Source organism: Oncorhynchus clarkii, chromosome 5, assembly GCF_045791955.1.
Source record: "Oncorhynchus clarkii lewisi isolate Uvic-CL-2024 chromosome 5, UVic_Ocla_1.0, whole genome shotgun sequence".
Lineage (NCBI taxonomy): Eukaryota > Metazoa > Chordata > Actinopteri > Salmoniformes > Salmonidae > Oncorhynchus > Oncorhynchus clarkii.
Window position 1 is genome coordinate 47113318 of NC_092151.1, and position 26253 is coordinate 47139570.

Sequence of the window (26253 nt, forward strand, 5' to 3'; positions counted from 1 at the left end):
ATTTGGGGTTTGCATGGGAATCTGCTGTGACTCATTCCATCGTAACTTAGATTTTTAAGTGCTGTAAACAAATAAAAAGCCCATTTTAAATATGCAAACTCAGACATGGACATCAAGACTATTGTCTTCAGACCGTGTCCTGTCTGTACTCCTTAAGCGTCTTTTAGACTATGCCGATTGCATTTGGGTCTTTAATCAGTGCAGACAGAGGACCAGACTGATCAAAGAAGAGGTGTGTGCTCAGCACATCCCCTTCCCCAGCCAGGCAGTATGACCTTTAACCTAGCAGCAGACATAGGGAAGGAGCCTTGGAGGGCTCTGTGGACGTGACGACGGGCCATGGGCTTGTGTGTGTGTGTGTAGTATAGAAACATCACCAGGTAGCGCACGTACAGCACCACATTCCAGGGGCTGGGGTTCAGGGGTCAAGAGGGGCTCCAACCTCAGACAGTAACAAACATTGAGAACATTGAATGTATAACCTCATGATTATCCATGACCATGACGACTGTTGTGGAAGAGAAGCCATAACAAGTCATATGCCACAGAGAGCAAGAAAGTCTGTTATAACACAGTTGATGGAATGGAAGTCAGTCTGGTTGATGTGACTTCCTCTAACCCCTTACTGTGTAATTATCCTGCTAGATTAAGCTTCATTCACAAAGCCTACACTCCATTGTTCAATCTCTGCTTATTTATGCTTGTTTGGCCTCCCTACAAAAGCAATAAATTAAGGAGAAAAAAAAATTACTCTCAATGTCATTACAGCATGTATTATTTCTAGGCTATGGGTTATACAAATTAACTTTCTTTCTGCCGCCTCGCGGTGAAAAATGTGATACGGATATGCCTTCCTCTCTGGACAGGAAGGAAAACAGTTAAACTTTTTTTTTTTTTAAACCCATGTTGCTTTTTAAAGCTGAGATCCGCGATAGGCGCAACAGCCATGTTTTGGGCCATGTTTTCCTCAGCACAAACACAGTGTCTTTAATTGTTATTGGGGACAACTGGAACTGATTGACGACCATGTCTGACACATGGGAATTTGTCCATAGAGTGCAGAGAGCAAGGAGGGAGAGGGGGAGAAAATAAGAGAATGAAAGAGGGGGGAGAGAGAGCGAGAGAGTGACAGAGCGAGATAGAGATTCTTAGCCACAGCCACTGGAAAGAGAGCTGCTACTGGGAGGGAGGCAGGAAGGGGATCAGAGTCAGGGCCGTCTGATAACAGACCCTCTGAAAAATTTGTTTTTTACTGTGTGTGAGAGAGAGTGTTGCAGCAGCCAGCCAAGCAGCTATATTCCATGTGCTGCTGCATCTTGTACCTCAGGAGGCAGCCATTTTGTAATCTATCTTTGTAGACTTTCCTCTTCAGGGGACCTATAATCAATTACAAAGGAGACTGAGGGGAATATGTGAATTATAAAACATTATCTTGCAATTACTGCCCTGTCCTTTATGTCTGCATTAAATTACTGTTGTTCAATGAGAAATAATGACATATTGCAACACTGTAAATACAATGTATGATATCCTAACAAAAATGAAGTCATACACTACCGGTCAAAAGATTTAGAAAACCTACTCATTCAAGGTTTTTTTTTTACTATTTTCTACATTATAGAATAATAGTGATGACATCAAAACAAAACTTAGCAAAAAAAAAGAAACGTCCTCTCACTGTCAACTGCATTTATTTTCAGCAAACTTAATATATGTATGAACATAACAACATTCAACTACTAAGACATAAACTGAACAAATTCCACAGACATGTGACTAACATAAATGGAATAATGTGTCCCTGAACCAAAGGGGGGGGTCAAAATAAAAAGTCAGTATCTGGTGTGGCCACCAGCTGCATTAAGTACTGCAGTGCATATCCTCCTCATGGACTGCAACAGATTTGCACAGTTCTAGCTGTGAGATGTTACCCCACTCTTCCTCCAAGGCATCCTCCGATCCAACAGGTCCAAGAGGTGCTCAATGGGAATGAGAGCCGGGCTCTTCGCTTGCCATGGTAGAACACTGACATTCCTGTCAGATGTGTCTGTTACTTGAACTCTGAAGCATTTATTTGGGCTGCAATTTCTGAGGCTGGTAACTAATGAACTTATCCTCTGCAGCAGAGGTAACTCTCGGTCTTCCATTCCTGTGGCGGTCCTCATGAGAGCCAGTTTCAACATAGCGCTTGATGGTTTTTGCGACTGCAAAAATGTTCTGTATTAAAACTGACCTTCATGTCTTAAAGTAATCGTTTCTCTGATTATTTGAGCTGTTCTTGCCATAATATGGACTTGGTCTTTTACCAAATAGGGTTATCTTCTGTATACCCCCCTACCTTGTCAGAACACAACTGATTGGCTCAAACGCATTAAGGAAAGAAATTCCACAAATAAATGTTTAACAAGGCACACCTGTTAATTGAAACGCATTCCAGGTGACTACCTCATGAAGCTGGTTGAGACAATGCCAAGAGTGTGCAAAGCTGTCATCAAGGCAAAGGGTGGCTACTTTGAAGAATCTCATATAAAATATATTTTGATTTGTTTAACACTGGTTACTACATGATTCCATGTGTTATTTCATAGTTTTGATGTCTTCACTATTATTCTACAATGTAGAAAATAATACAAATACAGAAAAACCCTTGAATGAGTAGGTGTTCTAAAAACATGTTGACCAGTAGTGTAAATAAACGATTGTTCAAACGACTGACACAGGTAATGAAAATATGCATAGGGGTTGTCAACACAAAAGGGAATGTGAAAGGAACCAGCTCTTTTAACTCCTTTTCTTCAGGGCTTTGGGCTACAAAGGCATAGAGCCAAACAAGCTTTGTTACTACAGCACTGTAACTATTCCTTTTTTACGCGTTTTGAGATTAGGTCTGCGATCCAAATGGCACCTTTTCCTTTATAGTGCACTACTTTTGACCTGGGCTCTGGCCAAAAGTAGTGCACTATATAGTGAATAGGGTGACATCCCTCCCAGTTTGGTAATCTTATACTATGACTTATATCTCACTGCCTCAACACTACCCCCTCCCTGGTCCTGACTCTACACATGGCATGTGTACAGTTGGACCATGGTGCTTGTAACCACAGTGCTGACGCTAACAGAACTACTTTTCATCACTGCCTGCTACGGTGAGTTCCTCAGCTCTGAGGGCATCGCTTGTTTACATATCTCTCCTCTCTACCCAGGCCAGGCCCAAGTCTTACACATTCCCCCCTCATCTTTCACAAGCCATTGTAAGGCCAACGTCTTGAAATGCAAAACTGCCAAGAAGTCATTCATATTGGCTAAAAATAGGTCACAGATCCTTTAACTTCTCTAGGATAGGGGGCAGCATTTGGAATTTTGGATGAAAAGCATGCCCAAATTCAACTACCTGCTACTCACCCCCAGAAGATAAGATATTAATATTAGTAGATTTGGATAGAAAACACTGAAGTTTCTAAAACTGTTTGAATCATGTCTGTGAGTATAACAGAACTTATGTAGCAGGTGAAATCCAGAGGACAAACCATTCAGATTCGTTTTTTTTAGGTCACTCTTTTCAATGGGTTTTCATTGGGAATTCATTGGCAGTTCCTACCGCTTCCACTGGATGTCACCAGTCATTAGACATTGGTTGAGGTTTTTCCTTTGTGTAATGAAGAAGTAGCCCTGTTCAAAACGAGGGTCACTTCATGTGTACTGTTTGATAGAGGCGCTTGACCAGAAAGCTAGCATCAGTTTGTTTTCTTCCTGTATTGAACACAGATCATCCCGTCCTCAATTTGATCGATTATTTACTTTAGAATAATACCTAAAGTTGGATTACAAAAGTAGTTCGAAATGTTTTGGCAAAGTTTACAGGTAACTTTTGAGATATGTAGTCACGTTGCGCAAGTTGGAACCAGTGTTTTTCTGGATCAAACGCGCCAAATAAATGGACATTTTGGAGATATATGGATGGATTTAATCTAACAAAAGGACCATTTGTGATGTTTATTGGAGTGCCAACAAAAGAAGCTCGTCAAAGGTAAGGAATGATTTATATTTTTATTTCTGAGTTTTGTGTCGCGCCTGCATGGTTGAAATATGCTTTCTCTCTTTGTATACGGAGGTGCTACCCTAAGATAATAGCATCGTTTGCTTTCGCCGAAAAGCCTTTTTGAAATCTGACATGTTGGCTGGATTCACAACACGTGTAGCTTTAATTTGGTATCTTACATGTGTGATTTCATGAAAGTTAGATTTTTATAGTAATTTATTTGAATTTGGCGCTCTGCATTTTAACTGGCTATTGGCCAGCTAGCGTCCCACATATCCCAGAGAGGTTCATTTCTTCTGTCACATGAAGTGTACACTACACTATTACAGATACCTTTATGCTTGTCTTGCCCATTTCAAACCCGTGCTAGTCTTTCATGTGTAATGCATGTGGAACTAGCACTGTAACTTGACACATCACTAAACCTGTTATCCAACTGGTGTTAGCCAACTGGAATCCTCCACACAGGCAGCACAGAGCTACACAGGGTCATGTACTCTACAGACGTTCCTTCTCCGAGTCCGACATTGGTCCAAGTTTCCTCTCTGACCTCACATTATTTCATTAAGTGAGGTATTCCGGAGCTGAGAAAGCAGGCAGGCGAATGGAGGCGTACAAGGGAAAGAGAAGCGTCGTCGCTCAAACCAAACAGGAAGCGCTGTGGAATGTCTTTCCACCACAGGCCAGGCAAATCCTCCAATAGGCTACCTGCTCTGTGTCACAGTCCAAACCCTGGATCAACTGGGGGAGCGGGTGGACACATACAGACGCACAGACACACAGGGATGCACACACACAGATGCAGACACACACAAACATTATACCCGTACAACCTCAATGTGTGCGTGATTGTGTGTGGGCAGTGAAGGGATTTACAATGCCTCAGGTATAAAAACCAGACTCTGGCCACCTCAAAGACCCCCAAAAATATGACAGTTTTGCAAAACAGCCACCACCTAGCAACACCAGCTAAGTTCTACTTTTACTCAGGATCCCACAAATAACAACTGACCACAGGACCTGAGATGGGTGAGAAAATGAGGTATGCTTAGAACTGGTGGAATAATCAAGCATTACAACACACCAGGAAAAGTCATTATTTTCTGAAAGCATGGATCCAAAGCCCTGCAACACAGCCAGCCAATCACCTCTCCAATCAGCACTAGTATGTCCCATCAGATAGGCCTGCTGGATGGATGAGTCAGAAATAAGGATAACATAAAAATGTGAAATCTAAAAATCCACTGCCTCATCTCTCCTAGAGGGATATTACATTTCTATACATAACATTGTCTGTCCTGATTCCTTTCCAAAAGGGCTGTTATAAAAACTCAACTCTGGAGTCAGGACTGAGAAACATCGAATGGCTTATTATTCTCAGGCTCTAGTCTAATTGCTTATTATTCGGTCTTCAGGCTCTAGTCTAGTCTAATGGCTTATTATTCCACCGGTTTGAGTGTTCAGTATCTAGTCTAGTAGTCTAAAGGCTTATTATTCAGGATCTAGTTTAGTCGAATGGCTTATTATTCACAGGCAGGGACCCTATGTTCTATATCTTTGTTCTCTGGCCAATGGTCACTGGATGCATAAGAAGCCATTGTGAGTGGAGCAGCCAGACTAGTGTCAGGCAGCGATCCGTGGATTAAAGACAATGGGGAGAGAGAGAGACTGCTGGATGATTGATACTTTTGTAGAGGGAGTCGAGGAGTGCTTTATTTTGCTGTTCTTCAGTTCAGTCAGTCAGGCCGGGATCAGGCTGTCGTCACAATGAGAGGCAGTAAGATAACCCCCACCATACCCCAGTCCCCGCAACATGCAAAGTGTTGGTCCCATGTTTCATGAGCTGAAATAAAAGATCACAGAACTGTTCCATACGCACAAAACCCTTATTTCTCTCAAATGTTGTACACACATGTCTCCATCTCTGTTAGTGAGAATTTCTCCTTTGCCAAGATAATCCATTCACCTGACTGGTGTGGCATATCAAAAAGCTGATTAACTTCTTGGTGACAGGGGGGCAGTATTGGGTAGCTTGGATGAATAAGGTTCCCAGAGTAAACTGCCTGCTACTCTGTCCCAGATGCTAATATGTGCATATTATTAATAGTATTGGATAGAAAACACTCTGAATTTTCTAAAACTGTTTGAATGATGTCTGTGAGTATAACAGAACTCATATGGTAGGCGAAAACCTGAGAAAAATCCAACCAAGAAGTGGGAAATCTGAGGTTTGTAGTTTTTCAACTCTTTGCCATTCCAATATACAGTGTAAATGGGGTCATATTGCACTTCCTAAGGCTTCCACTAGATGTCATCAGTCTTTAGAACGTTGTTTCAGGCTTATACTATGAAGTGGGGGCGAATGAGAGCTGAGCCAGGTGTTGACAGAGTGCCACAGGCTCTGAGGCGAGGTCACGAGAGACTTCGCTCTCGTTCCATTGCTTTTCTACAGACATAGGAATTCTCCGGTTGGAACATTACTGAACATTTATGATATAAACATCAAAAAAATTGATTCTATACTTAGTTTGGCAAGTTTCTACGGGCTGTAATATACCTTTTTGAACTTTTCGTCCGACGTTCAGCTGGACCTGAACGCGTGTTTGGATTTGTTTACAAAACGCGCTAACAAAAGAAGCTGCCGGCTGCGACAGAGCTTGGACTCGAACCAGGATCTCTAGTGGCACAGCTAGCAACTTCGATGCAGTGCCTTAGACCACTGCACCACCTGGGAGGCCCCATATGAATCAGTTTTAACTAATGGTTATAACTAATACACTTGAATTCTATTATTGGATGATGTTTAATGATTGATTAAATTGTATTGTGTTGTTGGATATCTTATTGATCAGCCTGGGAGGCAGAGAGAGAGAACAAGACACTGCCTAATAAGCCCATATCTGACTGGCATATAATCACAGAGACACACCGTATAGTCTGGTCGTCTGGTTTGGCACAGATGGGCCTCTATAGCGGGGTGGTCGGGTGTGGCCCACACAGACACTATGTTTACCTCTACCATCCACCCGTCAAGTCCTTCTCTCCTCCTCTCTTTCCCCTCCGTGTCCCATCCCATCCACGCAGCTCCTCTAGTCTCCTTCCATTCCTCCCATCTCTCTCATCTCAAATCAGGCCAGTGTGGTTTGTCTGGTTTCCAGTCTCATAAATACAGGGGAAGGAGGATGACCCAAAATGGGGATCGGGGAGCCATGGCGTGCAGGATATCCAGAGTGCGTCCCAAATGGCAAACTATTCCCTTTAGTGCACTACTTCTGACCAGGCTCCATAGGGCTCGGGTCAAATGTAGTGCAGTATAAAGGGAATAGGGTGCCCTTTGGGACACAGCCCAGGCCTAGCTCCCACTCCCACAGGGGAGGTACCTCCACAACAGCCACTGACTGACTGACTGACTGTTATGATGCAATTGTCCTCGGTCTGGCCAACCAATAAGATGCTCAGGATCAGACCACCAGAGGTGATGATTATGGAGTAGAAAGTGTTGATACTCAAAGTCCCAGATGTCTTACATTCATTCATGAACTTGTATGCATTGTTAAATGTCAAAGAATATTGATGTATATAATATTGAGGTTTGGAGTATAAAGACACAAATAAAGAACTAATAAATGAATCCATTCACACACAAAAATGGCAGCGGGGAAAACAACAGTGATTGAGTTTGAGTCCCAAATACATTGTGTGTGTCTGTATACACATCTCCTCCAGAGCCAGTTCCCTGATCCCTAAAAGCAGTTCTTCTGTGGTCGGTCACTGGGAGCAGAGCGGAGGCTCTCTGCTCTCCCTCTCTGACAGACAATGGCAGGAAAAGGGAGTAGGACGGGGCTGCTCGCCGCACTGACCTCCACATTGTTCTACTGTGGACGTGAAGGAGGACAAAAATGGAGGAGAGAGCAGACCCAGGCAGGCCTGTGTTACATACCGAAGACTCCTGCTCCGGTGCACGTAGACCGGGGGGGCCAGCCAGTCTGAGGAGACGTCTTTGGTCTGGCCCTCTGGTCGCTTTGTTCAGCAGGAAGGGGACGGAGCGGATGTGTCCTCAGTAACTCTGTGGGCCCGGCACGGCCACCCCCGGTCAGCCCGCCAGGCCCCTACTGACTGGCTCAGTACCAAAGCACCACCAGAAAGAGAATGTGCAGGAGGGTAAGCCTCAGCCTGGTGCCAGATTAGTTTGTGTGGTCTTGTCAACTCCTATGGTCATTGACATGACAATGACCATAGGAAGTGGCAAAACAGGAAAAAGTGATCTGGGACAAGGCAATCAGCCTTCCTCCCTCCTGGGAAAACAACCAGCTCCACTGAGACAGAGGCAGAAGACAGGGGAGGAAACCTACAGTTAATCTACTATAAACTCACACTGCATCTCAGTGCAAGAGGCGTCACTGTAGTCCCTGGTTCGAATCCAGGCTGCATCACATCCGGCCGTGATTGGGAGTCCCATAGGGCGGCGCACAATTGGGCCAGCGCCGTCCAGGTTTGGCCGGGGTAGGCCGCCATTGTAAATAATAATTTGTTCTTAAAATGACCTGCCTAGTTAAATAAAAGGTAAAAAAATAAAATGAAAAAAATAAAAATCACCCTGATGTTGACCAACATTAGTTTAGTCTTCTTCAGGGGTCAGCCAATTTCCATCAGGCTTGGGTTGATAAGACCATTGAGAGTTAATGAATGAGAACAAATGGAGCGACGGACATGAGCGCACACAGGACATAAGCACAAGCACGCTTCCACACAAAGCACGCGCCCTACACACTCGAGTCAGCTGATCACATTTTTAGAATGTGGTGTGTTGTATTTCTCATCTCCTAATATTCAGTTCTTGAGACATTGTTTACACCCGAAATATGTAGCACCTGTCCCGTTCACCTTCTGCACGTCGGCCATTTAAGGTTATTTTATCGAGTGTCAGCGGAAAGTTTTTAGGACATACCAATGACATTAACACATGCTAATAATAGCTAAATAGCCGGAGAGTGAAATATCTAGCCAGGATACAAGCTATCTAATTAAGAGTCGGTTGTCTATCATTATTTTATAGGCTACCTGTTGCTGCAATGTCTCCCTTGCTCTCCGTCACCAACTGAGCATTCGCATTGGCACACATACTATATGCAGGTGATGCACATACAGTACACACGGAGACATGCTCTGAAGGATCATTCTGATCATGGCTGATATGTCGATTTTTTATATGATTGCCACAATATTTATAACGTTTGCCTCAAATTAATTACATGAACCCATTTTTAAACGCATTTCCATGACTTTTCTGATTGTATTATTTTTTCGAGGCCTGGAATACACAATTTCCAAATTGCCATGATTTTTTTTCCAGGATTTATGACCGAAAGAATCCTGAACAGGGCAACTAGATGTTGTTAGGGTACTAAAAATGTACATATTTACAGACACAATCTTCTGTCCTACCCAGTACCACACACACACACACGGTTTCATTTCACAGACAGACCCATGCATGACAACACATCACACCAAATTCAGTTGTGTGGATGGGTTGTGTTGTTGACATGCATGCTCAGGATGCCCCAGAGCACCCAGATGTATAGGCCTGTCACAATAACACATATCCTGTTGACATCAGCCGCCAAAAGCACACATAGTTGTGTATGTCACAACAGCACGTCTTCTGTTGACATCATCTGCCCAATGACTGAGCTGTCCATCTGTCTGTCACTATAAACTATGGGAACATGAGAGGGGTCCCTGCCATGTCCTGCTCTTAAAGCTGACCTGATGTAAACCATCTCTGCTAGGGTAAGGGTGGGTGGGACCACATGACACACACCCACTCCCAGTGTAAACTATGTCAGGAGCGGGAATGAGGAGCGGGAAAGGGCTTGACTCATCTTTAATGAAGCACGTCTCACTCCAGCCCCAGGGATTCATCCAGCAAGAATCTAACCTGTCTACACTGTCATCGTAACACAGGCGCTAGGGTCGGGAGGGGTGTGTGTGTGTGGAGCAATCAGCTGCATTCCAGGGAAGCTAGCAGGGCTCCCGAGGGAGATGTCTTGCAGAGATGTTCTCCCTCTCACCCCTCTCTCTCGGAAGTGACTGAGGAAGTGGTGGAAGAGAGGGGGGTTGTGGGTTACGTATTCTCTTGGCCCAGACTACCCCCCTAGAGCCTAAAGGGTGAAGACTGTGGAGGTGGTAGGTCACTGTTGACTAACTGGTCTAGTCAGTGTTACATTAACACACAGAGTTCTGTCTGCACAGAGTGTCCATGTTCCCCATTGCATTGCACTCAGGGCCAGTTTCAGACATTATGCCTACATCAGGGTTGTGTTCAGTAGGGCACTCGGAAGCAAAAACGTTTCGCAACAGACCAAAATCTGTGTTGCTATTGGATGATGTCAGGTAGTACCTCACTGTTCCAACACATTTAACAGTTTATCCCTACTGAACACTGCCAAAGCTGCACATATGACTAGCCCTACTCCTATTCATGATTCTGATTGGCAGGACGTACACAATATCTAACCACACACACAAACATGACACCGACTACCCTTCACCGTCAGGGAGACAAAGTGGAACAAACATACAGTAAGCTTCCCTCCCACGCCAGCAGCACGTCAGTCTCATTCCAAAACATTAGATTTGTTGCTTTTCAGTCATTCTGATTTAGACTTGTGTGTTTTGGATCATTGTCTTACTGCATGACCCAGCTGCGCTTCAGCTACCACCACCATGCTTGACCGTTGGTATGAGGTTCTTACTGTGGAATGCAGTGTTTGGTTTTCGCCAGAAATGACAGCATCCATATTGTCCAAAAAGTAAACTCTAGTTTGCCAAAACTAGCACCTGGATGATCGTCAAGACTCCTGGAAGAATGTTCTATGGACAGGCAAGTCAAAAGTGGAACTTTTTTGACGACATGGGTCCCATTATTCCTGCCGAAAACCAAACACTACATTCCACATTTAGAACGTCGTACCAACAGTCAAGCATGGTGGTGGTATTGTGAGGGTATGGGGAAGCGTTGCTGCCTGGACGACTTGCCATCATTAAAGAAACCATGAATTCTGCTCTGCATGAGATCATTCTAAAAGGAGAATGTCAGGCCATCCGTCCGTAAGCTGAAGCGCAGCTGGGTCATGCACCAAGACAATGATTCAAAACACATATGAAAGTACATCAGAATGACTGAAAAGAAGCACATTTAAAGTTTTGGAATGGCCTACTCAATGTCCAGACCTTAACCCGATTGAGATGTGACAGGACCTGAAACGAGCAGTTCATGCTCGAAAACCCACAAATGTCACATAGTTAAAGTGGTTCTGCATGGAAGAGTGGTCCAAAATTCTTCCATACAGGAAGTGTTCGGTTGCAGGCATTACAGCAAAAGGTGGCACAACCAGTTATTGAGTGTAATGGAGCAATTGCTTGTTTACACAGGGGCATTTGATGTTGAATAACTTTGTTAATAAAATAAAAATAATTATCTAAATGTTATTTGTTCACTCGGGTTCCCTTGATCTAATATTAGGTTTTGATTGAACAAAAAATATGCAGAGAATAACAGAAAGGTGGAAATATCTTTTTACGGCATTGTACACACATAGCTCCAGTCAATCACAGAGGCTTAGAGGCCTGGCGTGGTCTGCTGCTATATTTAGTCAGGTTATCAGTGAGGTAAATCCAGGGACTGACTGGCTGGTCCTGGTCACAGGATCCTAGCAGGGGACAATAGAGAGCTCTATGTGGTTGAGTTACTAAGACCAACAGAGGGCAATTGGCATCAGACCCACTGAATATCACTATTGACAAACACTGTGAGGGAAACAGGACTGGCATTGCCAGGTCTCATGATAAATAGTATCAGGCACTGCAGAGTAGAGGAAGCATGATCATAAACACTCATATTCAGTCATCTTGAGGAGGTACTGTCTTCGGTCTATTTTCTACTTTTTTGGCTATGATTTGAGTTTTACTTTCAGGGTCATCTGCATCCTTGCAGTCACAGTTCCTTCCCTTATGTTGTTGTGGGGAATCTGTGTATTTTAGAATGCAGTCGGGCAAAGGAGACAGTGGTCACAATGAAACGATAACAATAGCCTGGAGACTTGCTTGGCCTGGCGTCATGGCTGGCTGGCTGGCAGGACTGTGACGTGGGCAGCGGTGGGAGGGGGGGGGGTGTGTGTGTGTGTGTGTCCTGCCCTGTCCTCATGACCCTCCAGTGCCCCTGTGCCAACATCCTGCCCGTCAGCAGACCACTGCAGAGCAGACAAACCCGACTGGCACACAGTGACGCAGTACTGTAGACATGCAAGACCCAACCTAGTTGTATCTGTATCCTATTCCTGCCAGCAATAACTGCCCCTTGGGATGATTCAAGTTTACTGAATTGCATTGTTTTACATTTATATTGGCTACAGAGCTAAGGAAAATTACACCCCCATCTTGGTCTTTAGGGATGTGTTCTATTTAGGGTTTTCAAGCGTTAGTAAGCTAGATCCAGAGATCCAGGAAAGGTTAAGTCTCATCAGCACTACAGTGCATTATGATGAGGATGGATGGAACTTACCTTGAAACTACCACAGGGTGGCAGTAAAGGGACAATATTTCACCACTAGTAGTCACTCCACTCACACAAGAATACTCAATACCTTTCTTTCACTAAAGTACGGTTGTTCAATCTTCTAACCATCAGGTGGAGCTCCCTACCAACAAGTAGGTTTATGGTCTTGATAGAAAGCAGAAAGAGGATTTTTATTTATTTATAAAAATGTCAACCTTTATTTAACTACGCAAGCCAGTTAAGAACAAATGCTTATTACAATGACGGCCTACTGGGGAACAGTGTGTTAACCGCCTTGTTCAGGGGCGGAACGACAGATTTTTACTTTGTCAGCTCGGGGATTCGATCCATCAACCTTTCGGTTACCTGCCCAATGCTCTAACCTCTAAGAGATTGAGATAAAGATTGAGTCTTCTATCTACAGAAGAGGATAGAGATAGAAGATCAATAACTTACGGTAAGGCCTGGCAGGAACTGCTCCATGTCGTTCAAGTTGATCCCATCATCATATTCAAACTTGCCTTTCATCATCCTGAAAGACAGAAACAGACACACAGATGGAGACAGGATGAACAGGTATGGTAGATTGGGCTCTGATAGGGACTTCCTTATACAGTGGGCTGTGGCTCATTCTCAGTTCATCTTTCCAGCATTCCTCACATCCTCTTTTCTCTCCTCCTTCTCAAAACTCATTGGAGAAGAATGTTTGAGGGGCAGGACCTTGGACCTTCTCCAATATGGTTGAGAAGGATGTGAGGATAGGTTGTGAGGAATCATGGAAAGACTCATTGAGATTGAGCCTATATGATAACCCAGTACTGAGGCTGAGAGAACTGGGGAAGGAAGAGTCTAGCAGAGGCTACAGACACCTACAGTTCTAAGTAGTAATGGAATGGACCAGTATCATCATTGTCATGTTTATCCCATGGAAGAGGATCAATGGGAGGGATGTATGGGCTTTCAGATCTGCAAAGAGGAAACATTGAAGGGTTAGGGCCAAGGGAAAATGGCGAGAAAGTAGCGAGTTAATTAGGAGTGACCATGAGTGACCATGCTATGTTCAAGTCAAGGAGCCTTTGGACAGGAGCCTTTTATTTTTATTTTTTAAATTGAGGCTGAAGATGCACTGACCCCTCTCTGTCGATTTGTGGAAGGTGCTTTGGTGTTCCCCGGAAGGGTTTCCTGTGGAACTGGCTGAAGTCCAGCTTCTCAGGCTGGAGGTCCCATGTTGCCCCCCTACAAAAACAACACAACTTAGGTGAGGAAGATGACATGACAGTTAATACACTCAGGCTGGATGCCCAACTACAACACAGGACAGGACGAGGTCTGTTAATAGCAGGAAAGACACCCACTGTTCTTAGAGCATCCACTCAGAGCATAAACTGTGAAGTCTCCATTTCCTGTCTCCAGACCATCACTAACTCCATCTACTCTACCATCTGCCCACTACTCTAAGCCCCCAAAACAAGGGGGCTTAGACATGTGATCATCATTTTAATCACCCAAAACACCACTGAAGCCTAGCTGCCCCCTAATGATGCATATAGGCAGCCTAGCTACTTTAGGAACACCCCCTGAAGATGCCCGGTCATCCTAACTACTTTAAAATGACCCCCTGATGATGCCCAGCTAATAGCTCCTTTAAAAATCTCAGTCAGACGATGTTACCATATGTTTCAGTGTGCCGATTAAAACGTAAATCACAAAATTGAAAAAGTGGCAGTTTTAATCCAGCAATCCACATTAATCTATCATGAATCTGATACAGAATATAAAAACTTGTTTGTAAGCAAATACAGCCCCTGGTCCTGGAAAAGGGGTTCTGACTAATCCAATTACAGGTTGTCGTAGTAACAGGGCGGGCTTCCATATTGTGTACGTGGCTTCCTTCCTTCAATACCAACGTGATTTAACAACCTCTTTGAGGAAAAGTTAACATGGCATTACCATGCAGCTGTCGCCATGGCAGCCTCCAGCTACACTGGCGACACCCAACACCCACCCCCACTATGTCATCATCACATAACACCGCTCTCCTTTTATTCAACACACCTACCTAGCTACCGGGTCACGCAAGAGATTCAAGTCTTTGTTTTTCAGTGCTGGTTCGGCTTCTTTTTTTAAAACCTCCCAAAAACAGTTGGCCATCTCATCCCAGAAGAGTTTGTTTTGTATACGTGTTCATCTTCGTAGCATGCATTTGTGATTACAGAGTGAGTCTACCCCTCTAGATGGCATCACAAACAGGCCAAGAGCTGAATCTCAGGCTGCATCCCAAATGGTACCATATTGCCTACATAGAGCCAAACTTTTGACCAGGGGCAATGGTGCTCTGGTCAAAAGCAGTGTACTGTATAGATAATAGGGTTCCATTTTGGGTGCATACTCAGAAAGGTGAAATTGTCGTTATGTCTTCAATAAATAGAGAAACTCAGCTAATTAAGCTTGTAGCAACAAAAAAAAAATACAAATACAAATGCTGATATGAATTGTTAAATCAGAACAAACCACATTTTCCCTTGTTTAAGCTGCTAGGGGGCAGATATCATCAGCAATTAAAAAACAGCTTGCTGATGCTGAAAGAAGGTGTGGCTGTCAATGTATTTCATTTAGCCTGAGGCTAAGCCGTTGCTAATGTAGTTATTTTGTTAGAACAGTCTGACCCCTGTGGCTTTTTTTCTCTCTTCTATCTCTAGTCTGACAACACCAAAGCAGGTAATGTTTTCCTAGCATCAGCTTGACTGGTCTGGAGAGGGTAGCCACCACTATATGAGGACAAGAGACCGTACAGTTTCAAAAGATGAAGACACCAGCCCACTTGCCTGACGACTCATCCTGAAGTTAATTCCGCTGCTCTATCAATCAGTCTATACATTCATTCTGAAACTGCCATCCTAGAAGTCATTTGTGCCGATGTCAAAATGAGGGGGTTATAAAACAAATTATTCAGCGATTGGATAGTCTCCAACCAATCAGAGTATCAAAGCCATTGACTTGATTAGTGTTGGCCTGCTCTTGCCCAACCCATCAGTTTCTGGGACCAATCAGAACGTGTTTGCATTCTACAAGACGTCGGGGAGGAACCCAAATCCACACTCCGTGAGCGTGGTGTTTGGCAGGAGCGATATGGATGTGTAGTCAAGGCTAACCTGGACTACCCCCATCCAACCGCCCATAAAGACAATGAAGCCTGTGAATGTAAACAGACTACAAGCTATACATCTGTGGAAGCTTGTAATACTGTATATTTTTCCTATCCATTGATGGGTAGGAAACGTGTTGGTCAATACATGACATACCCATGAGTCCATGGTGTTACTGTGGTGTGTGTGGTGAAGGGGAGCTGTGGGGTGGTGGTGAGTAATGAATGAGTAAATAGTTACATACATGACATACCCATGAGAGTCCATGGTGTTAGCAGCCCAGATGTCAGTACCCAGGATGTCAAAGGACCCTTCTCTGTTCCCGTTCTGAAAGACAACACATTACAACAGTGTATTATCTATATATCACTTTACAGAACACGTCTACTACTACAGCTAATATTGATCATAATGGGGCATCTTGGTGTCCATTGTCACGGTGCTTCATTGAACTAATACTTAACTTGAATGCTAACAGTCATTGACATGTTAAAGGGTGTATAAGGAAACATTTTAACAGGGCAAACCAACTTTTACAAAACTGTTACAAAAAAAATGAATAGGCAGGTCCATCTTAATTCTGGTATTAGGCAATGGCCTATGGATTTCAACAAAAATATTCATCCTTTTCCAGGTTACATCCATGGCCACTGCTATAGTAATATGCTGCAGTTGATTGACTGGTTCCTTGAGTGATGTCAAAGTCCATTATTTCAGAACGTTCAAAAGTACTTTGCAAACTGTTGGTTTAAATTTCATGTTGTTTATTTTTTTAGGGATGAAATGTTAATATACCCAACAAAAATATAAAAATGCAAAAAACCTTATTTGTCTCAAATTTTGGGCAAACATTTGTTTACATCTCTGTAAGTGAGCATTTCTCCTTTGCTAAGATAATCCATCCACCTGACAGGTGTGGCAAATTAAGAAGGTGTTTAAACAGCATGCGCATTACACAGGTGCACCTTGTGCTGGGGACAATAAGGCCACTAAAATGTGCAGTTTTGTCACTCAACACAATGCCACAAATGTCAAGTTGAGGGAGTGTGCAATTGGCATGCTGACTACCAGAGAATGTAATGTTCATTTCTCCAACGTCGTTTTAGAGAATTTGGCAGTACGTCCAACATGCCTCACAAAGGCAGACCACGTGTCATCACGCCAGCTCAGGACCTCCACATCCGACTTCTTCACCTGCAGGGGGCTGTAGAGTGCTGAGGAGTATATCTGTCTGTAATAAAGCCTTGTTGTGGGGAAAACTAATTCTGATTGGCTGGGCTGGCCAGTCATGTGAAACACACAGATTAGGGCCTAATGAATTTATTTGGATTGAATGATTTCCTTCTACGAACAGTCACTCAGGAAAATCTTTGAAATTGTTGCATGTTATGTTTATATTTTTGTTCAGTCTTTTCAGACTGTCTTGTTCAGACTTTTTCCACATTTTGTTACTTTGACAGAGCTCTTCTGTGGAGATAGGAGAACCTTCCAGAAGGACAACCATCTCTGCAGCACCACCAATCAGGCCTATATGTTAGAGTGGCCAGAAGGAAACCAGCTCACTTGGAGTTGGCCTATAGGCACCTAAAGATTCCCAGACCATGAAAGACAAGATTCTCTGGTCTGATGAAACCAAGATTTCACTCTTGCCTGAATGCCAAATGTCACATCTGGAGGAATCCTGGCACCATCCCTTCGGTGAAGAATGGTGGTGGCAGCATCATGCGGTGGGAATGTTTTTTTCAGCGGCAGGGACTGGGAGACTAGTCAGGATCGAGGGAAAGATCAACAGAGCAAAGTACAGAGAGATCCTTGATGAAAACCTGCTCCAGAGCGCTCAGGACCTCAGACTGGGGTGAAGGTTCACCTTGCAGTAGGACAACAACCCAAAGCAGAGCCAAGACAACGCAGGAGTCTCTGAATGTCGTTGAGTGGCCCAGCCAGAGCCCGGGCTTGAACCCGATCTAACATCTCTGGAGAGACCTGAAAATAGCTGTGCAGCGATGCTCCCCCATCCAACCCGACAGAGCGGAATGGGAGAAACTCCCCAGATACAGGTATGCCAAACTTGTAGCGTCATACCCAAGACTCGAGGCTGTAATCGCTGCTAAGGTGCTTCAACAAAGTACTGAGTAAAAGATGTGAATACTTATGTAAATGTGATAGTGATATTTTTTGCAACATTTTCTAATAATCTGTTTTTGCTTTGTCATTAAGGAGTATTGTGTGTAGATTGATGAGGGGAAAAAAACAATTTAATCAATTTTAGAATAAGACTAACGTAACAAAATGTGGAAAAGGTCAAGGGGTCTGAATACATTCCAAATGCACTCTATTTAGAATGACAAATAATACTATGGTGCTTGGTGAAGTGTTTCCTTCTCCATGAACCCTTGTTTCATATACATCCTTTAAAGTACCATTCAATGGAAAGATGATCATCCCATCACAATGTATAAGGGACTTTTTTTTTCTAAACAAACGTGTTTTTTCCCATATATACTTTGCAGTTAACATTAAATTGAGAAGTTTTGGGGGAAAGTTTGTCTACCCAGAAGACAGTTATCCTCATCATCGCTAACTGACTACATGAAGTAAATGATAGACAAACATACGCACCACACAGGCAATATTGCTGGAAATGAATTGGTAGATATTCTTACCTTTGGCTTTTTAAGCCAATTGTGACAAACTAGTCAATGTGGATTGGATAGTAGTCGGGAGCTTGAGGTGTCTGATACGTGTGAGATTTGTTCATGACAGTTTGCGGTGGAAAACGTGAAAAATACATTCAGAATTGTTTGGCGAGCTACTCATAGGTGGGCTCCGAGCTACTGGTAGCTCACGATGGACCAGTAGGAGACCCTTGTGCTACAAGATGAATTGATGGACCACGTCAAATTGACTAGCTAGTTACAGTAGCTAACGACAGAGCACATAAATTTGGCTAGTTAACGAGCTAACTGTCAGGGGATAAACTAGAAAGTTATTTCCAAATATTGCTTGATTTGGTAACAGATAACTTTACCAGGGTGAGTTAAACGCAAATACTTGCAAATGTCAAGCTCTTTCCAAAAAAAGCCTAATCTCTCAACAAGCAAGATAAATGACAAGTTGTTTGCTTAGCTAGCTACATGCCAAATAGATAGGCTACCCTCCCTCAAGTATCTGAAAATACAGGAATGGATGTTTCCTGATCATGAAAGGCACGCAGTTTTTTGCTGTAACTGATGATCGAGCTAAATGTCTGGGGACGTGGTGGTCTAATGTAAAAGCAGTAGGATGGTTAGTTACCTGTACCTTGGCTGGCCCTCTGAATTGGTTGTTCCTCCCCCTGCTACCAGACCTTGAGCCAGAACCAGGTCTAGAGCCAGAGCTGGGCCTGGACCCTGTACTGCCATTACTACTGTGATCCCACTCATCCTGCAGGGAGGGGGGGTAGAGACAGACAGAGATAGATAGTGGGTGGAAGAGAGGGATTAAGATCAATACCATATCAAATCCTCCTTTGCAGAAAACGCAGAACATGTGATATGCAATGCTGATTGTATTGTCAATAAGACACATTTCTATTATCTATGAGGGAGGAGAGTGGAGAGTAAGGATCCAATATATTCCCATCCACAGTTCGTGGTTAGCAGTGGTGTGGGGTAATAAATTGAGATAGGTCTGTAATTGTCTATCAGGCAGGTCTGTGTCTGCTGCTGAGTCTGAAGACCACTTACATGATGAATGTTACCATGAGCACTGAGTGAGGGAGGAAGAGAAAAAAGCGAGGGAGAGAGAGGTGTGGGTGGAGGGTGGGGCGTTGGTCATGTTGGTTAGCAAGGGAGAAGGAGAATGCTGACAGGGCTGGTAACCCCGAGCAACCACAGCTCCCCAAGGCCATTCTGACTCTGCTAAGTGCTGCTAAGCACAACTGACTGCTGCTGGCTGAATAAAGGTTGCAGCAGCCAGTGACTGTTTTGTCCCAATGGTCACAGTCTGGCCCCATACCCTAGTACAGGCTGGCTGGCTGCATGCATACATACAGGTTGACAAATAGAGCAGCCAGTCAGTGCCTTGGTTCAGTGGATGGACAGACACACACACACACACACCTCTTAACCCCACTACAGACAGACTGCCTGCCTTACTGGCTGCCTGGGGTACTCCGCTAACCCCTGGTTAGCCGTTCCCCCTCATTTATATCCAGTCCTTCCCTAGTGGTTTATGTCTGTGTGTGTACATTCCTCAGAGCAGTTTTAGACAACCTCCCAGTTTCACAATAAAAAAAAAAAAAGTTATCTCCCTGATGCACACAACCCAGACCCACAACACTGTACGCAGATACCACACAGAGATACTCAATAGGCCAGGCCAGAAAGTCATGTTCTCTGTTCATTCAATTTCATGTCATTTGATTATTTCATCAGTGCCTCGCACAAAGTAATTTGTCAGACGTCACGCAGCCAGCCGCCTTATCCCACCAAATGACAGCCTAGTGCTTGGGAAAGGAAAAAATATATATCAGGCAATGAAACAAAGAATAATATGTCTCCCCTTTTCCTCCCTCTCCTTCATTTTCCTTAGCCCACAGTAACAGCTGAGAGGGAGAAAGACTAACGCTGCGTCTACCTATCGGCCCTGGTCAAAAGTAGTGCATTTCTAGGGATTAGGGTGCCATTGGGACTGCAGCCTAGGCTAAAATCAATACATCCTCACAAGGGCCTGATCAGCATCTGAATAGCTCTCTGTTTCTGGGATAGATATGGGAGCAACATGAGTCATGACTGTGCAGATTGAGATGGACGTGAAAACTAGGTCCTCTGTGATCCCAGAGAAGTCAAGTTACACTGCTATCCTGAAACTGCTGTCCTCAAATCTCTTCCTCAGAAACCAACACACCCCAGACACTCTAACCCTCAGTCTTTACCTGACTACAACCAACCCAACTGTCCACAAGACAGCCTCAAGTCACTCTGTGTACAAGAAAGGGCTTAGAAAGGGCTCCAACTGCTTAGTTCAAATGAAAGTGAAGCAAAGAAGCAGGTGGCAGATGACTGAATCAGTGCCCAGAAGACCAGAGGGCAGGCTGCAGAAGCAGCCCAGCATCTGCTTCACTCTCTCTCCAGCAACACAAACACCTCACATACCTAACCATACTATCTATGCCTTTATGACCTAAGGTACATACTGACCCAAATATAATTTTTTTCTTTCAACCTCAGGTCACCTCGCCATACAGTATCAATGTATTGTTACCATACACAACCGATAGGCCGAACTATAGAATCATTTTTACATTCACATACTAACCATGTCAGGTCATCGACTGGAGCAAAACCTTACCTTACCTTACTCAAAGCCATCGCAGTTTATGTAAGTATCAGAGCCTGAGGAAGTTTGTATGTAGCCGAAACAGCATTCCTGGTTATGGCAAGGGTCTCCAACCTTTTCTAGCATGAGAGCTACTTTTAAATAAACAAATAGGCACAATCTTCTCCTCTACCCTGCAATGTGTCCCCGGGCCCTTGCTGTAAAATAAATGTGTTTTCTGTCAATATACCCAGTAAAATAGTGGTTAATAAACTGTATTTAGAATGACAGGCCCCATAAAATGCTATATTGTATTCCCCCCTCCCAACTCTCAATATTATTATTATTCACAGAGAAACAAGGTAAACATTTGTTTCATATAAATAAAGATTTGCATTGCAAATCCAATTTAATTGTGTATCTAGTAAGAGGAATGTGTCAGTCGAGTGATGTTTCTCCTGTTAGGCCTACTGCTGTGGCACATCATGGGAGAGTTTGCAAAACAATTGATACAAATAATTATGATATAGTTCTGTCAGGTAAGCCTATTTTGTATTTAGTTGAGAAGGTTTTTGTGGAAAACATCTCTGTCTACCCCATTGAGCTACCCACAAGACGGTTATCCTTAGCATCGATACACACGGAGTGATAAACGCACGCACCAGATAGGGGCAATATTGTGTTACTTATCTTGAGTTCTGTGCTACAGCCAGGGTATATGCAGCAGTTTGGTCCGCCTGGCTCGTTGCGAACTGTGTGAAGACCATTTCTATCCTAACAAAGACAGCCAACTTTGTCAAAACGGGATGATTTAACAAAAGCGCATTTAGAAAAAAAGCACAATCGTTGGATTACCTAACCATAAACACCAATGCCTTTCTTAAAATCAATACACAGAAGTATATTTTTTTAAACCTGCATATTAAGTTAAAAGAAATTCATGTTAGCAGGCAATATTAACTACGGAAATTGTGTCACTTCTCTTTGTTCATTGCACATTGAGTCAGGGTATATGCAACAGTTTGGGCCACCAGGTTCGTTGCGAACTAATTTGCCAGAATATTACATAATTATGACATAACATTGAAGGTTGTGCAATGTAACAGCAATATTTAGACTTACGGATGCCACCCGTTATTATTAATGACCTAAGGCTCGTATTTCTGGTGTATTATATTATAATTAAGTCTATGATTGATAGAGCAGTCTGTCAACTCCCGAGATTTGGCTGGCAATACTAAAGTACCCATTAGAACATCCAATAGTCAAAGGTATATGAAATACAAATGGTATAGAGAGAAACAGTCCTATAAAAACTACGACCTAAAACTTCTTACCTGGGAATATTGAAGACTCATGTTAAAAAGGTTTCAGCTTTCATATGTTCTCATGTTCTGAGCAAGGAACTTAAACGTTAGCTTTTTAACATGACACATATTGCACTTTTACTTTCTTCTCCAACACTGTTTTTGCATTACTTAAACCAAATTGAACATGTTTCATTATTTATTTTAGACTAAATAGATTTTATTGATGTATTATATTAAGTTAAAATAAAAGTGTTCATTGATCATTCAGTATTGTTGTAATTGTCATTATCACAAATCTATAAAAAATAACAAAAATAGTCTGATTAATCGGTATCGGCCTTTTTTGGTCCTCCAAAAATCGGCATCGGTGTAGAAAAAAAACCAGTCAGTCGACCTCTACCACACATCATTGGTTGAAACAGGAGGAGACAGAGAGAGCCAGAGACGTGTGTGTGTCTCCCTGCACCCTGTGCTAGCAGACACGGGCAAATACACTCTGCCACGTCGTCGTTGCCAACAGGCACAGACAAACACAAAGCCGGAGGCGGCACATGGGGGAAACCCCATCCACTGGACTAGAAGAACCCTGGCTATGACGTCAGCATTCAGAAACATAACTGAACACGCCCCTGTTCTCAGCTATACAACCGGGCTACAACCCCCTATATTCCACCACTGACAGAACAACACCTACTGGTACCGTGATATTCCAGGGTAGTTCGCTATGCAAACACACTAGCACCATAAAGCCCATGCAAATAGGAGGAGGATTAGTGAGAGAGGTCTCAATTTATGATCAGCCAGTCTGGATATGTTATCAGTTATCAGCCCAGCTACCCGGTGGAAACTCACTTACGCCTACATTTTGCAAGTGACGAACACTTGTCTTCATCCATCCTACACTTCAGCAGAGCCTCGAACTGAGATACATCGTAGGCAAAGCTGCCATCATCAGAGATTAAATAAGTTGAATTCAAAATGCATCTGGTCTCTTTTAGCATGGAGCTTGCTTATTTATGACGGTTGTGTCCTAAGGGCATTTGCTATATGACCAAAGAAGTAGACACCCAATGAAACAGCAGTAATGTGCAGTATGTATGCATGTCTGACTGGAGCCATATGTTAGTAACCTTGGCTATCATTGAGATCTTGTTTCCCCCTCATCAATGATCGTACATGCAGGTTCAGCACAGCTGTGTGTTGTGTGTAGACCTTCAGCCAGCCAGCATTTCCTCCAGAATTCAGACACATCATACACAGTCCAAACACTCACTGGTTTGGTGGAGCCCCTCCCCCACGAGGGTGACCAACTCCCGTCTTTCTTGTCATTGCAGTCCTCTGTCCACTAGGTCAGAGGGAGGGAGAGAGAGGGGAAAAATTGGAATGACAATTACTCAACACTATTTTGTGATGATGATCGAAAGAAAGACGTTTACAAATCTCTCCTTCTCCACTCTCTGCCAGCTGGTCAACGTTGTCCCCTAATTTTTGCTTGGCTATTTTGTGAATGCTGCTCAGCTGGCAATGCATCTCATGAGGTAAACTAGCCTGTTTTCTGTGCACGTACAAGAGCCACCAAGTATTGGTTTTAGAGTTACAGTGCCTTCGGAAAGTATTCACACCCCTTGACTTTTTCCACAGTCACGTTACAGCCTTATTCCAACTTAATTACAAAATAAATCAATCTACACACAATACCCCATAATGACAAAGCAAAAACAGGTTTAGAAAATTTTGCAAACGTATTAAAAATAAAAAACAGAAATATCTTATTTACATAGGTGTTCAGACCCTTTGCTACGAGACTCGAAATTGAGCTCAGGTGCATCCTGTTTCAATTGATCATCCTTGAGATGTTTCTACAACTTGATTGGAGTCAAACTGTGGTAAATTCAATTGATTGGACATGATTTGGAAAGACACACGTCTATATAAAGTCCCACAGTTGAAAGTGCATGTCAGAGCAAAAACCAAGCAATGCGGTCAAAGGAATTGTCCGAAGAGCTCAGAGACATGATTGTGTCGAGGCACAGATCTGGGGAAGGGTAAAAAAAATAAATCTGCAGAATTGAAGGTCCCCAACAACACAGTGGCCTTCATCATTCTTAAAATTGAAGTAGTTTGGAACCACCAAGACTCTTCCTAGATCTGGCAACCTGGCCAAACTCAGCCATCGGGGGAGAAGGAACATGGTCAGGGAGGTGACCAAGAACCCGATGGTCGGCCTCCCGGTTGGCGCAGTGGTTAAGGGCGCTGTGCCACCAAAGACTCTGGGTTCGCGCCCAGGCTCTGTCGCAACCGGCCGCGACCGGGAGGTCCGTGGGGCGACGCACAATTGGTCTAGCGTCATCCGGGTTAGGGAGGGTTTGGCCGGTAAGAATATCCTTGTCTCATCGTGCACCAGCGACTCCTGTGGCGGGCCGGGCTCAGTGCACGCTAACCAAGGTCGCCAGGTGCATGGTGTTTCCTCCAACACATTGGTGCGGCTGGCTTCCAGGTTGGATGCGAGCTGTGTTAAGAAGCAGTGCGGCTTGGTTGGGTTGTGTATCGGAGGACGCATGACTTTCGACCTTCGTCTCTCCCGAGCCCGTACGGGAGTTGTAGCGATGAGACAAGATAGTAGCTACTAACAATTGGATACCACGAAATTAGGGGAAAAAAGGGGGTAAAAATTCACACACACACACACACACACAAAATAAAAAAGAACCCGATGGTCACTCTGACAGAGCTCTAGAGGTCCTCTGTGGACATGGGAGAACCTTCCAGAAGGACAACCATCTCTGCTGCACTCCACCAAATCAGGCCTTTAGGGTAGAGTGGCCAGACAGAAGACACTCCTCATTAAAAGGCACATGACAGCCCACTTGGAGTTTGACAAAAGGCACCTAAAGACCCTCAGACTATGAGAAACAAGATTCTCTGGTCTGATGAAACCAAGAGTGAACTCTCAGGTCTGAATGCCAAGTGTCACGTCTGGAGGAAATCTGGCATCATCACTACGGTGAAGCATGGTGGTGGCAGCATCATGCTGTGGGGATGTTTTTTTTTCTCCGTTCAAGGCAAAGATGAACGGAGCAAAGTACAGAGATCCTTGATGAAAACCTGTTCCAGAGCACTTAGACTGGGGCGAAGGTTAACCTTCCAACAGGACAATGAGCCTTAGCACACAACCAAGACAACTCAGGAGTGGCTTCGGGACAAGTCTCTGAATGTCCTTGAGCAGCACAGCCCGAGCCCAGACTTGAACACGATCTAACATCTTTGGAGAAATGTGCAAAATTTCAAAAAACATGTTTTTCTTTGTCATTATGGTGTATTGTGTGTAGATTTATTAAGGGGAATAAAAAACAATTGAATCAATTACTTTAAACTAATCCTGCATCGCTAATTATTGGTTTATTAACAAACAACGATGTGCAGTCATGTTACCTAGCTAGCTAACAACCTGGTAACTTGACAGTAGGTTTAGGCACAGGCAAAAAGGAAAAGGGTTTGATACTCATAAGATGTGCTTCAAAATGGTAGGTTTCATATAGGTCTAATGCAAGCCTAAACTAAATCAAAAATCTATTTATTTCTGGTGCTTCTTAAATTGTTTGGTGCCTAACGTTTTACAAGTTGGGAGCAGTCGGTGTGTTTGTGGGAGAGCGAGAGAGTGGAGTGTGTGTTTATGAGAGTGAGGGAAACAGAGAGAGTATGTGTGTCATGTATATCATGACATGTATATCACAGGAGGTCGTGGCACCTTAATTAGGGAGGACGGGCTCGTGGTAATGGCTGTAGCGTAATGGTATCAAACACATGGTTTCTATGTGTTTGATTCCATTCGCTCCATTATGAGCCATCCTCCCTTCAGCAGCCTACACTAGAGGCCGACCGATTAATCGGAATGGCCGA

At 43.7% G+C, this 26253-nt stretch overlaps 1 protein-coding gene across 1 annotated transcript in view; it reads right to left on the minus strand.

Annotated features, from left to right (window-relative positions):
• The window catches only part of LOC139408935 (CBP80/20-dependent translation initiation factor-like), a 128871-nt gene that overhangs the window by 83813 nt on the left and 18805 nt on the right, over nucleotides 1–26253 (minus strand). The window contains 6 exon segments of the mRNA XM_071153423.1: nucleotides 13056–13131; nucleotides 13473–13565; nucleotides 13731–13835; nucleotides 15999–16072; nucleotides 19040–19168; nucleotides 23627–23698. Of these exon segments, the coding sequence (XP_071009524.1) occupies nucleotides 13056–13131; nucleotides 13473–13565; nucleotides 13731–13835; nucleotides 15999–16072; nucleotides 19040–19168; nucleotides 23627–23698 (549 nt within the window).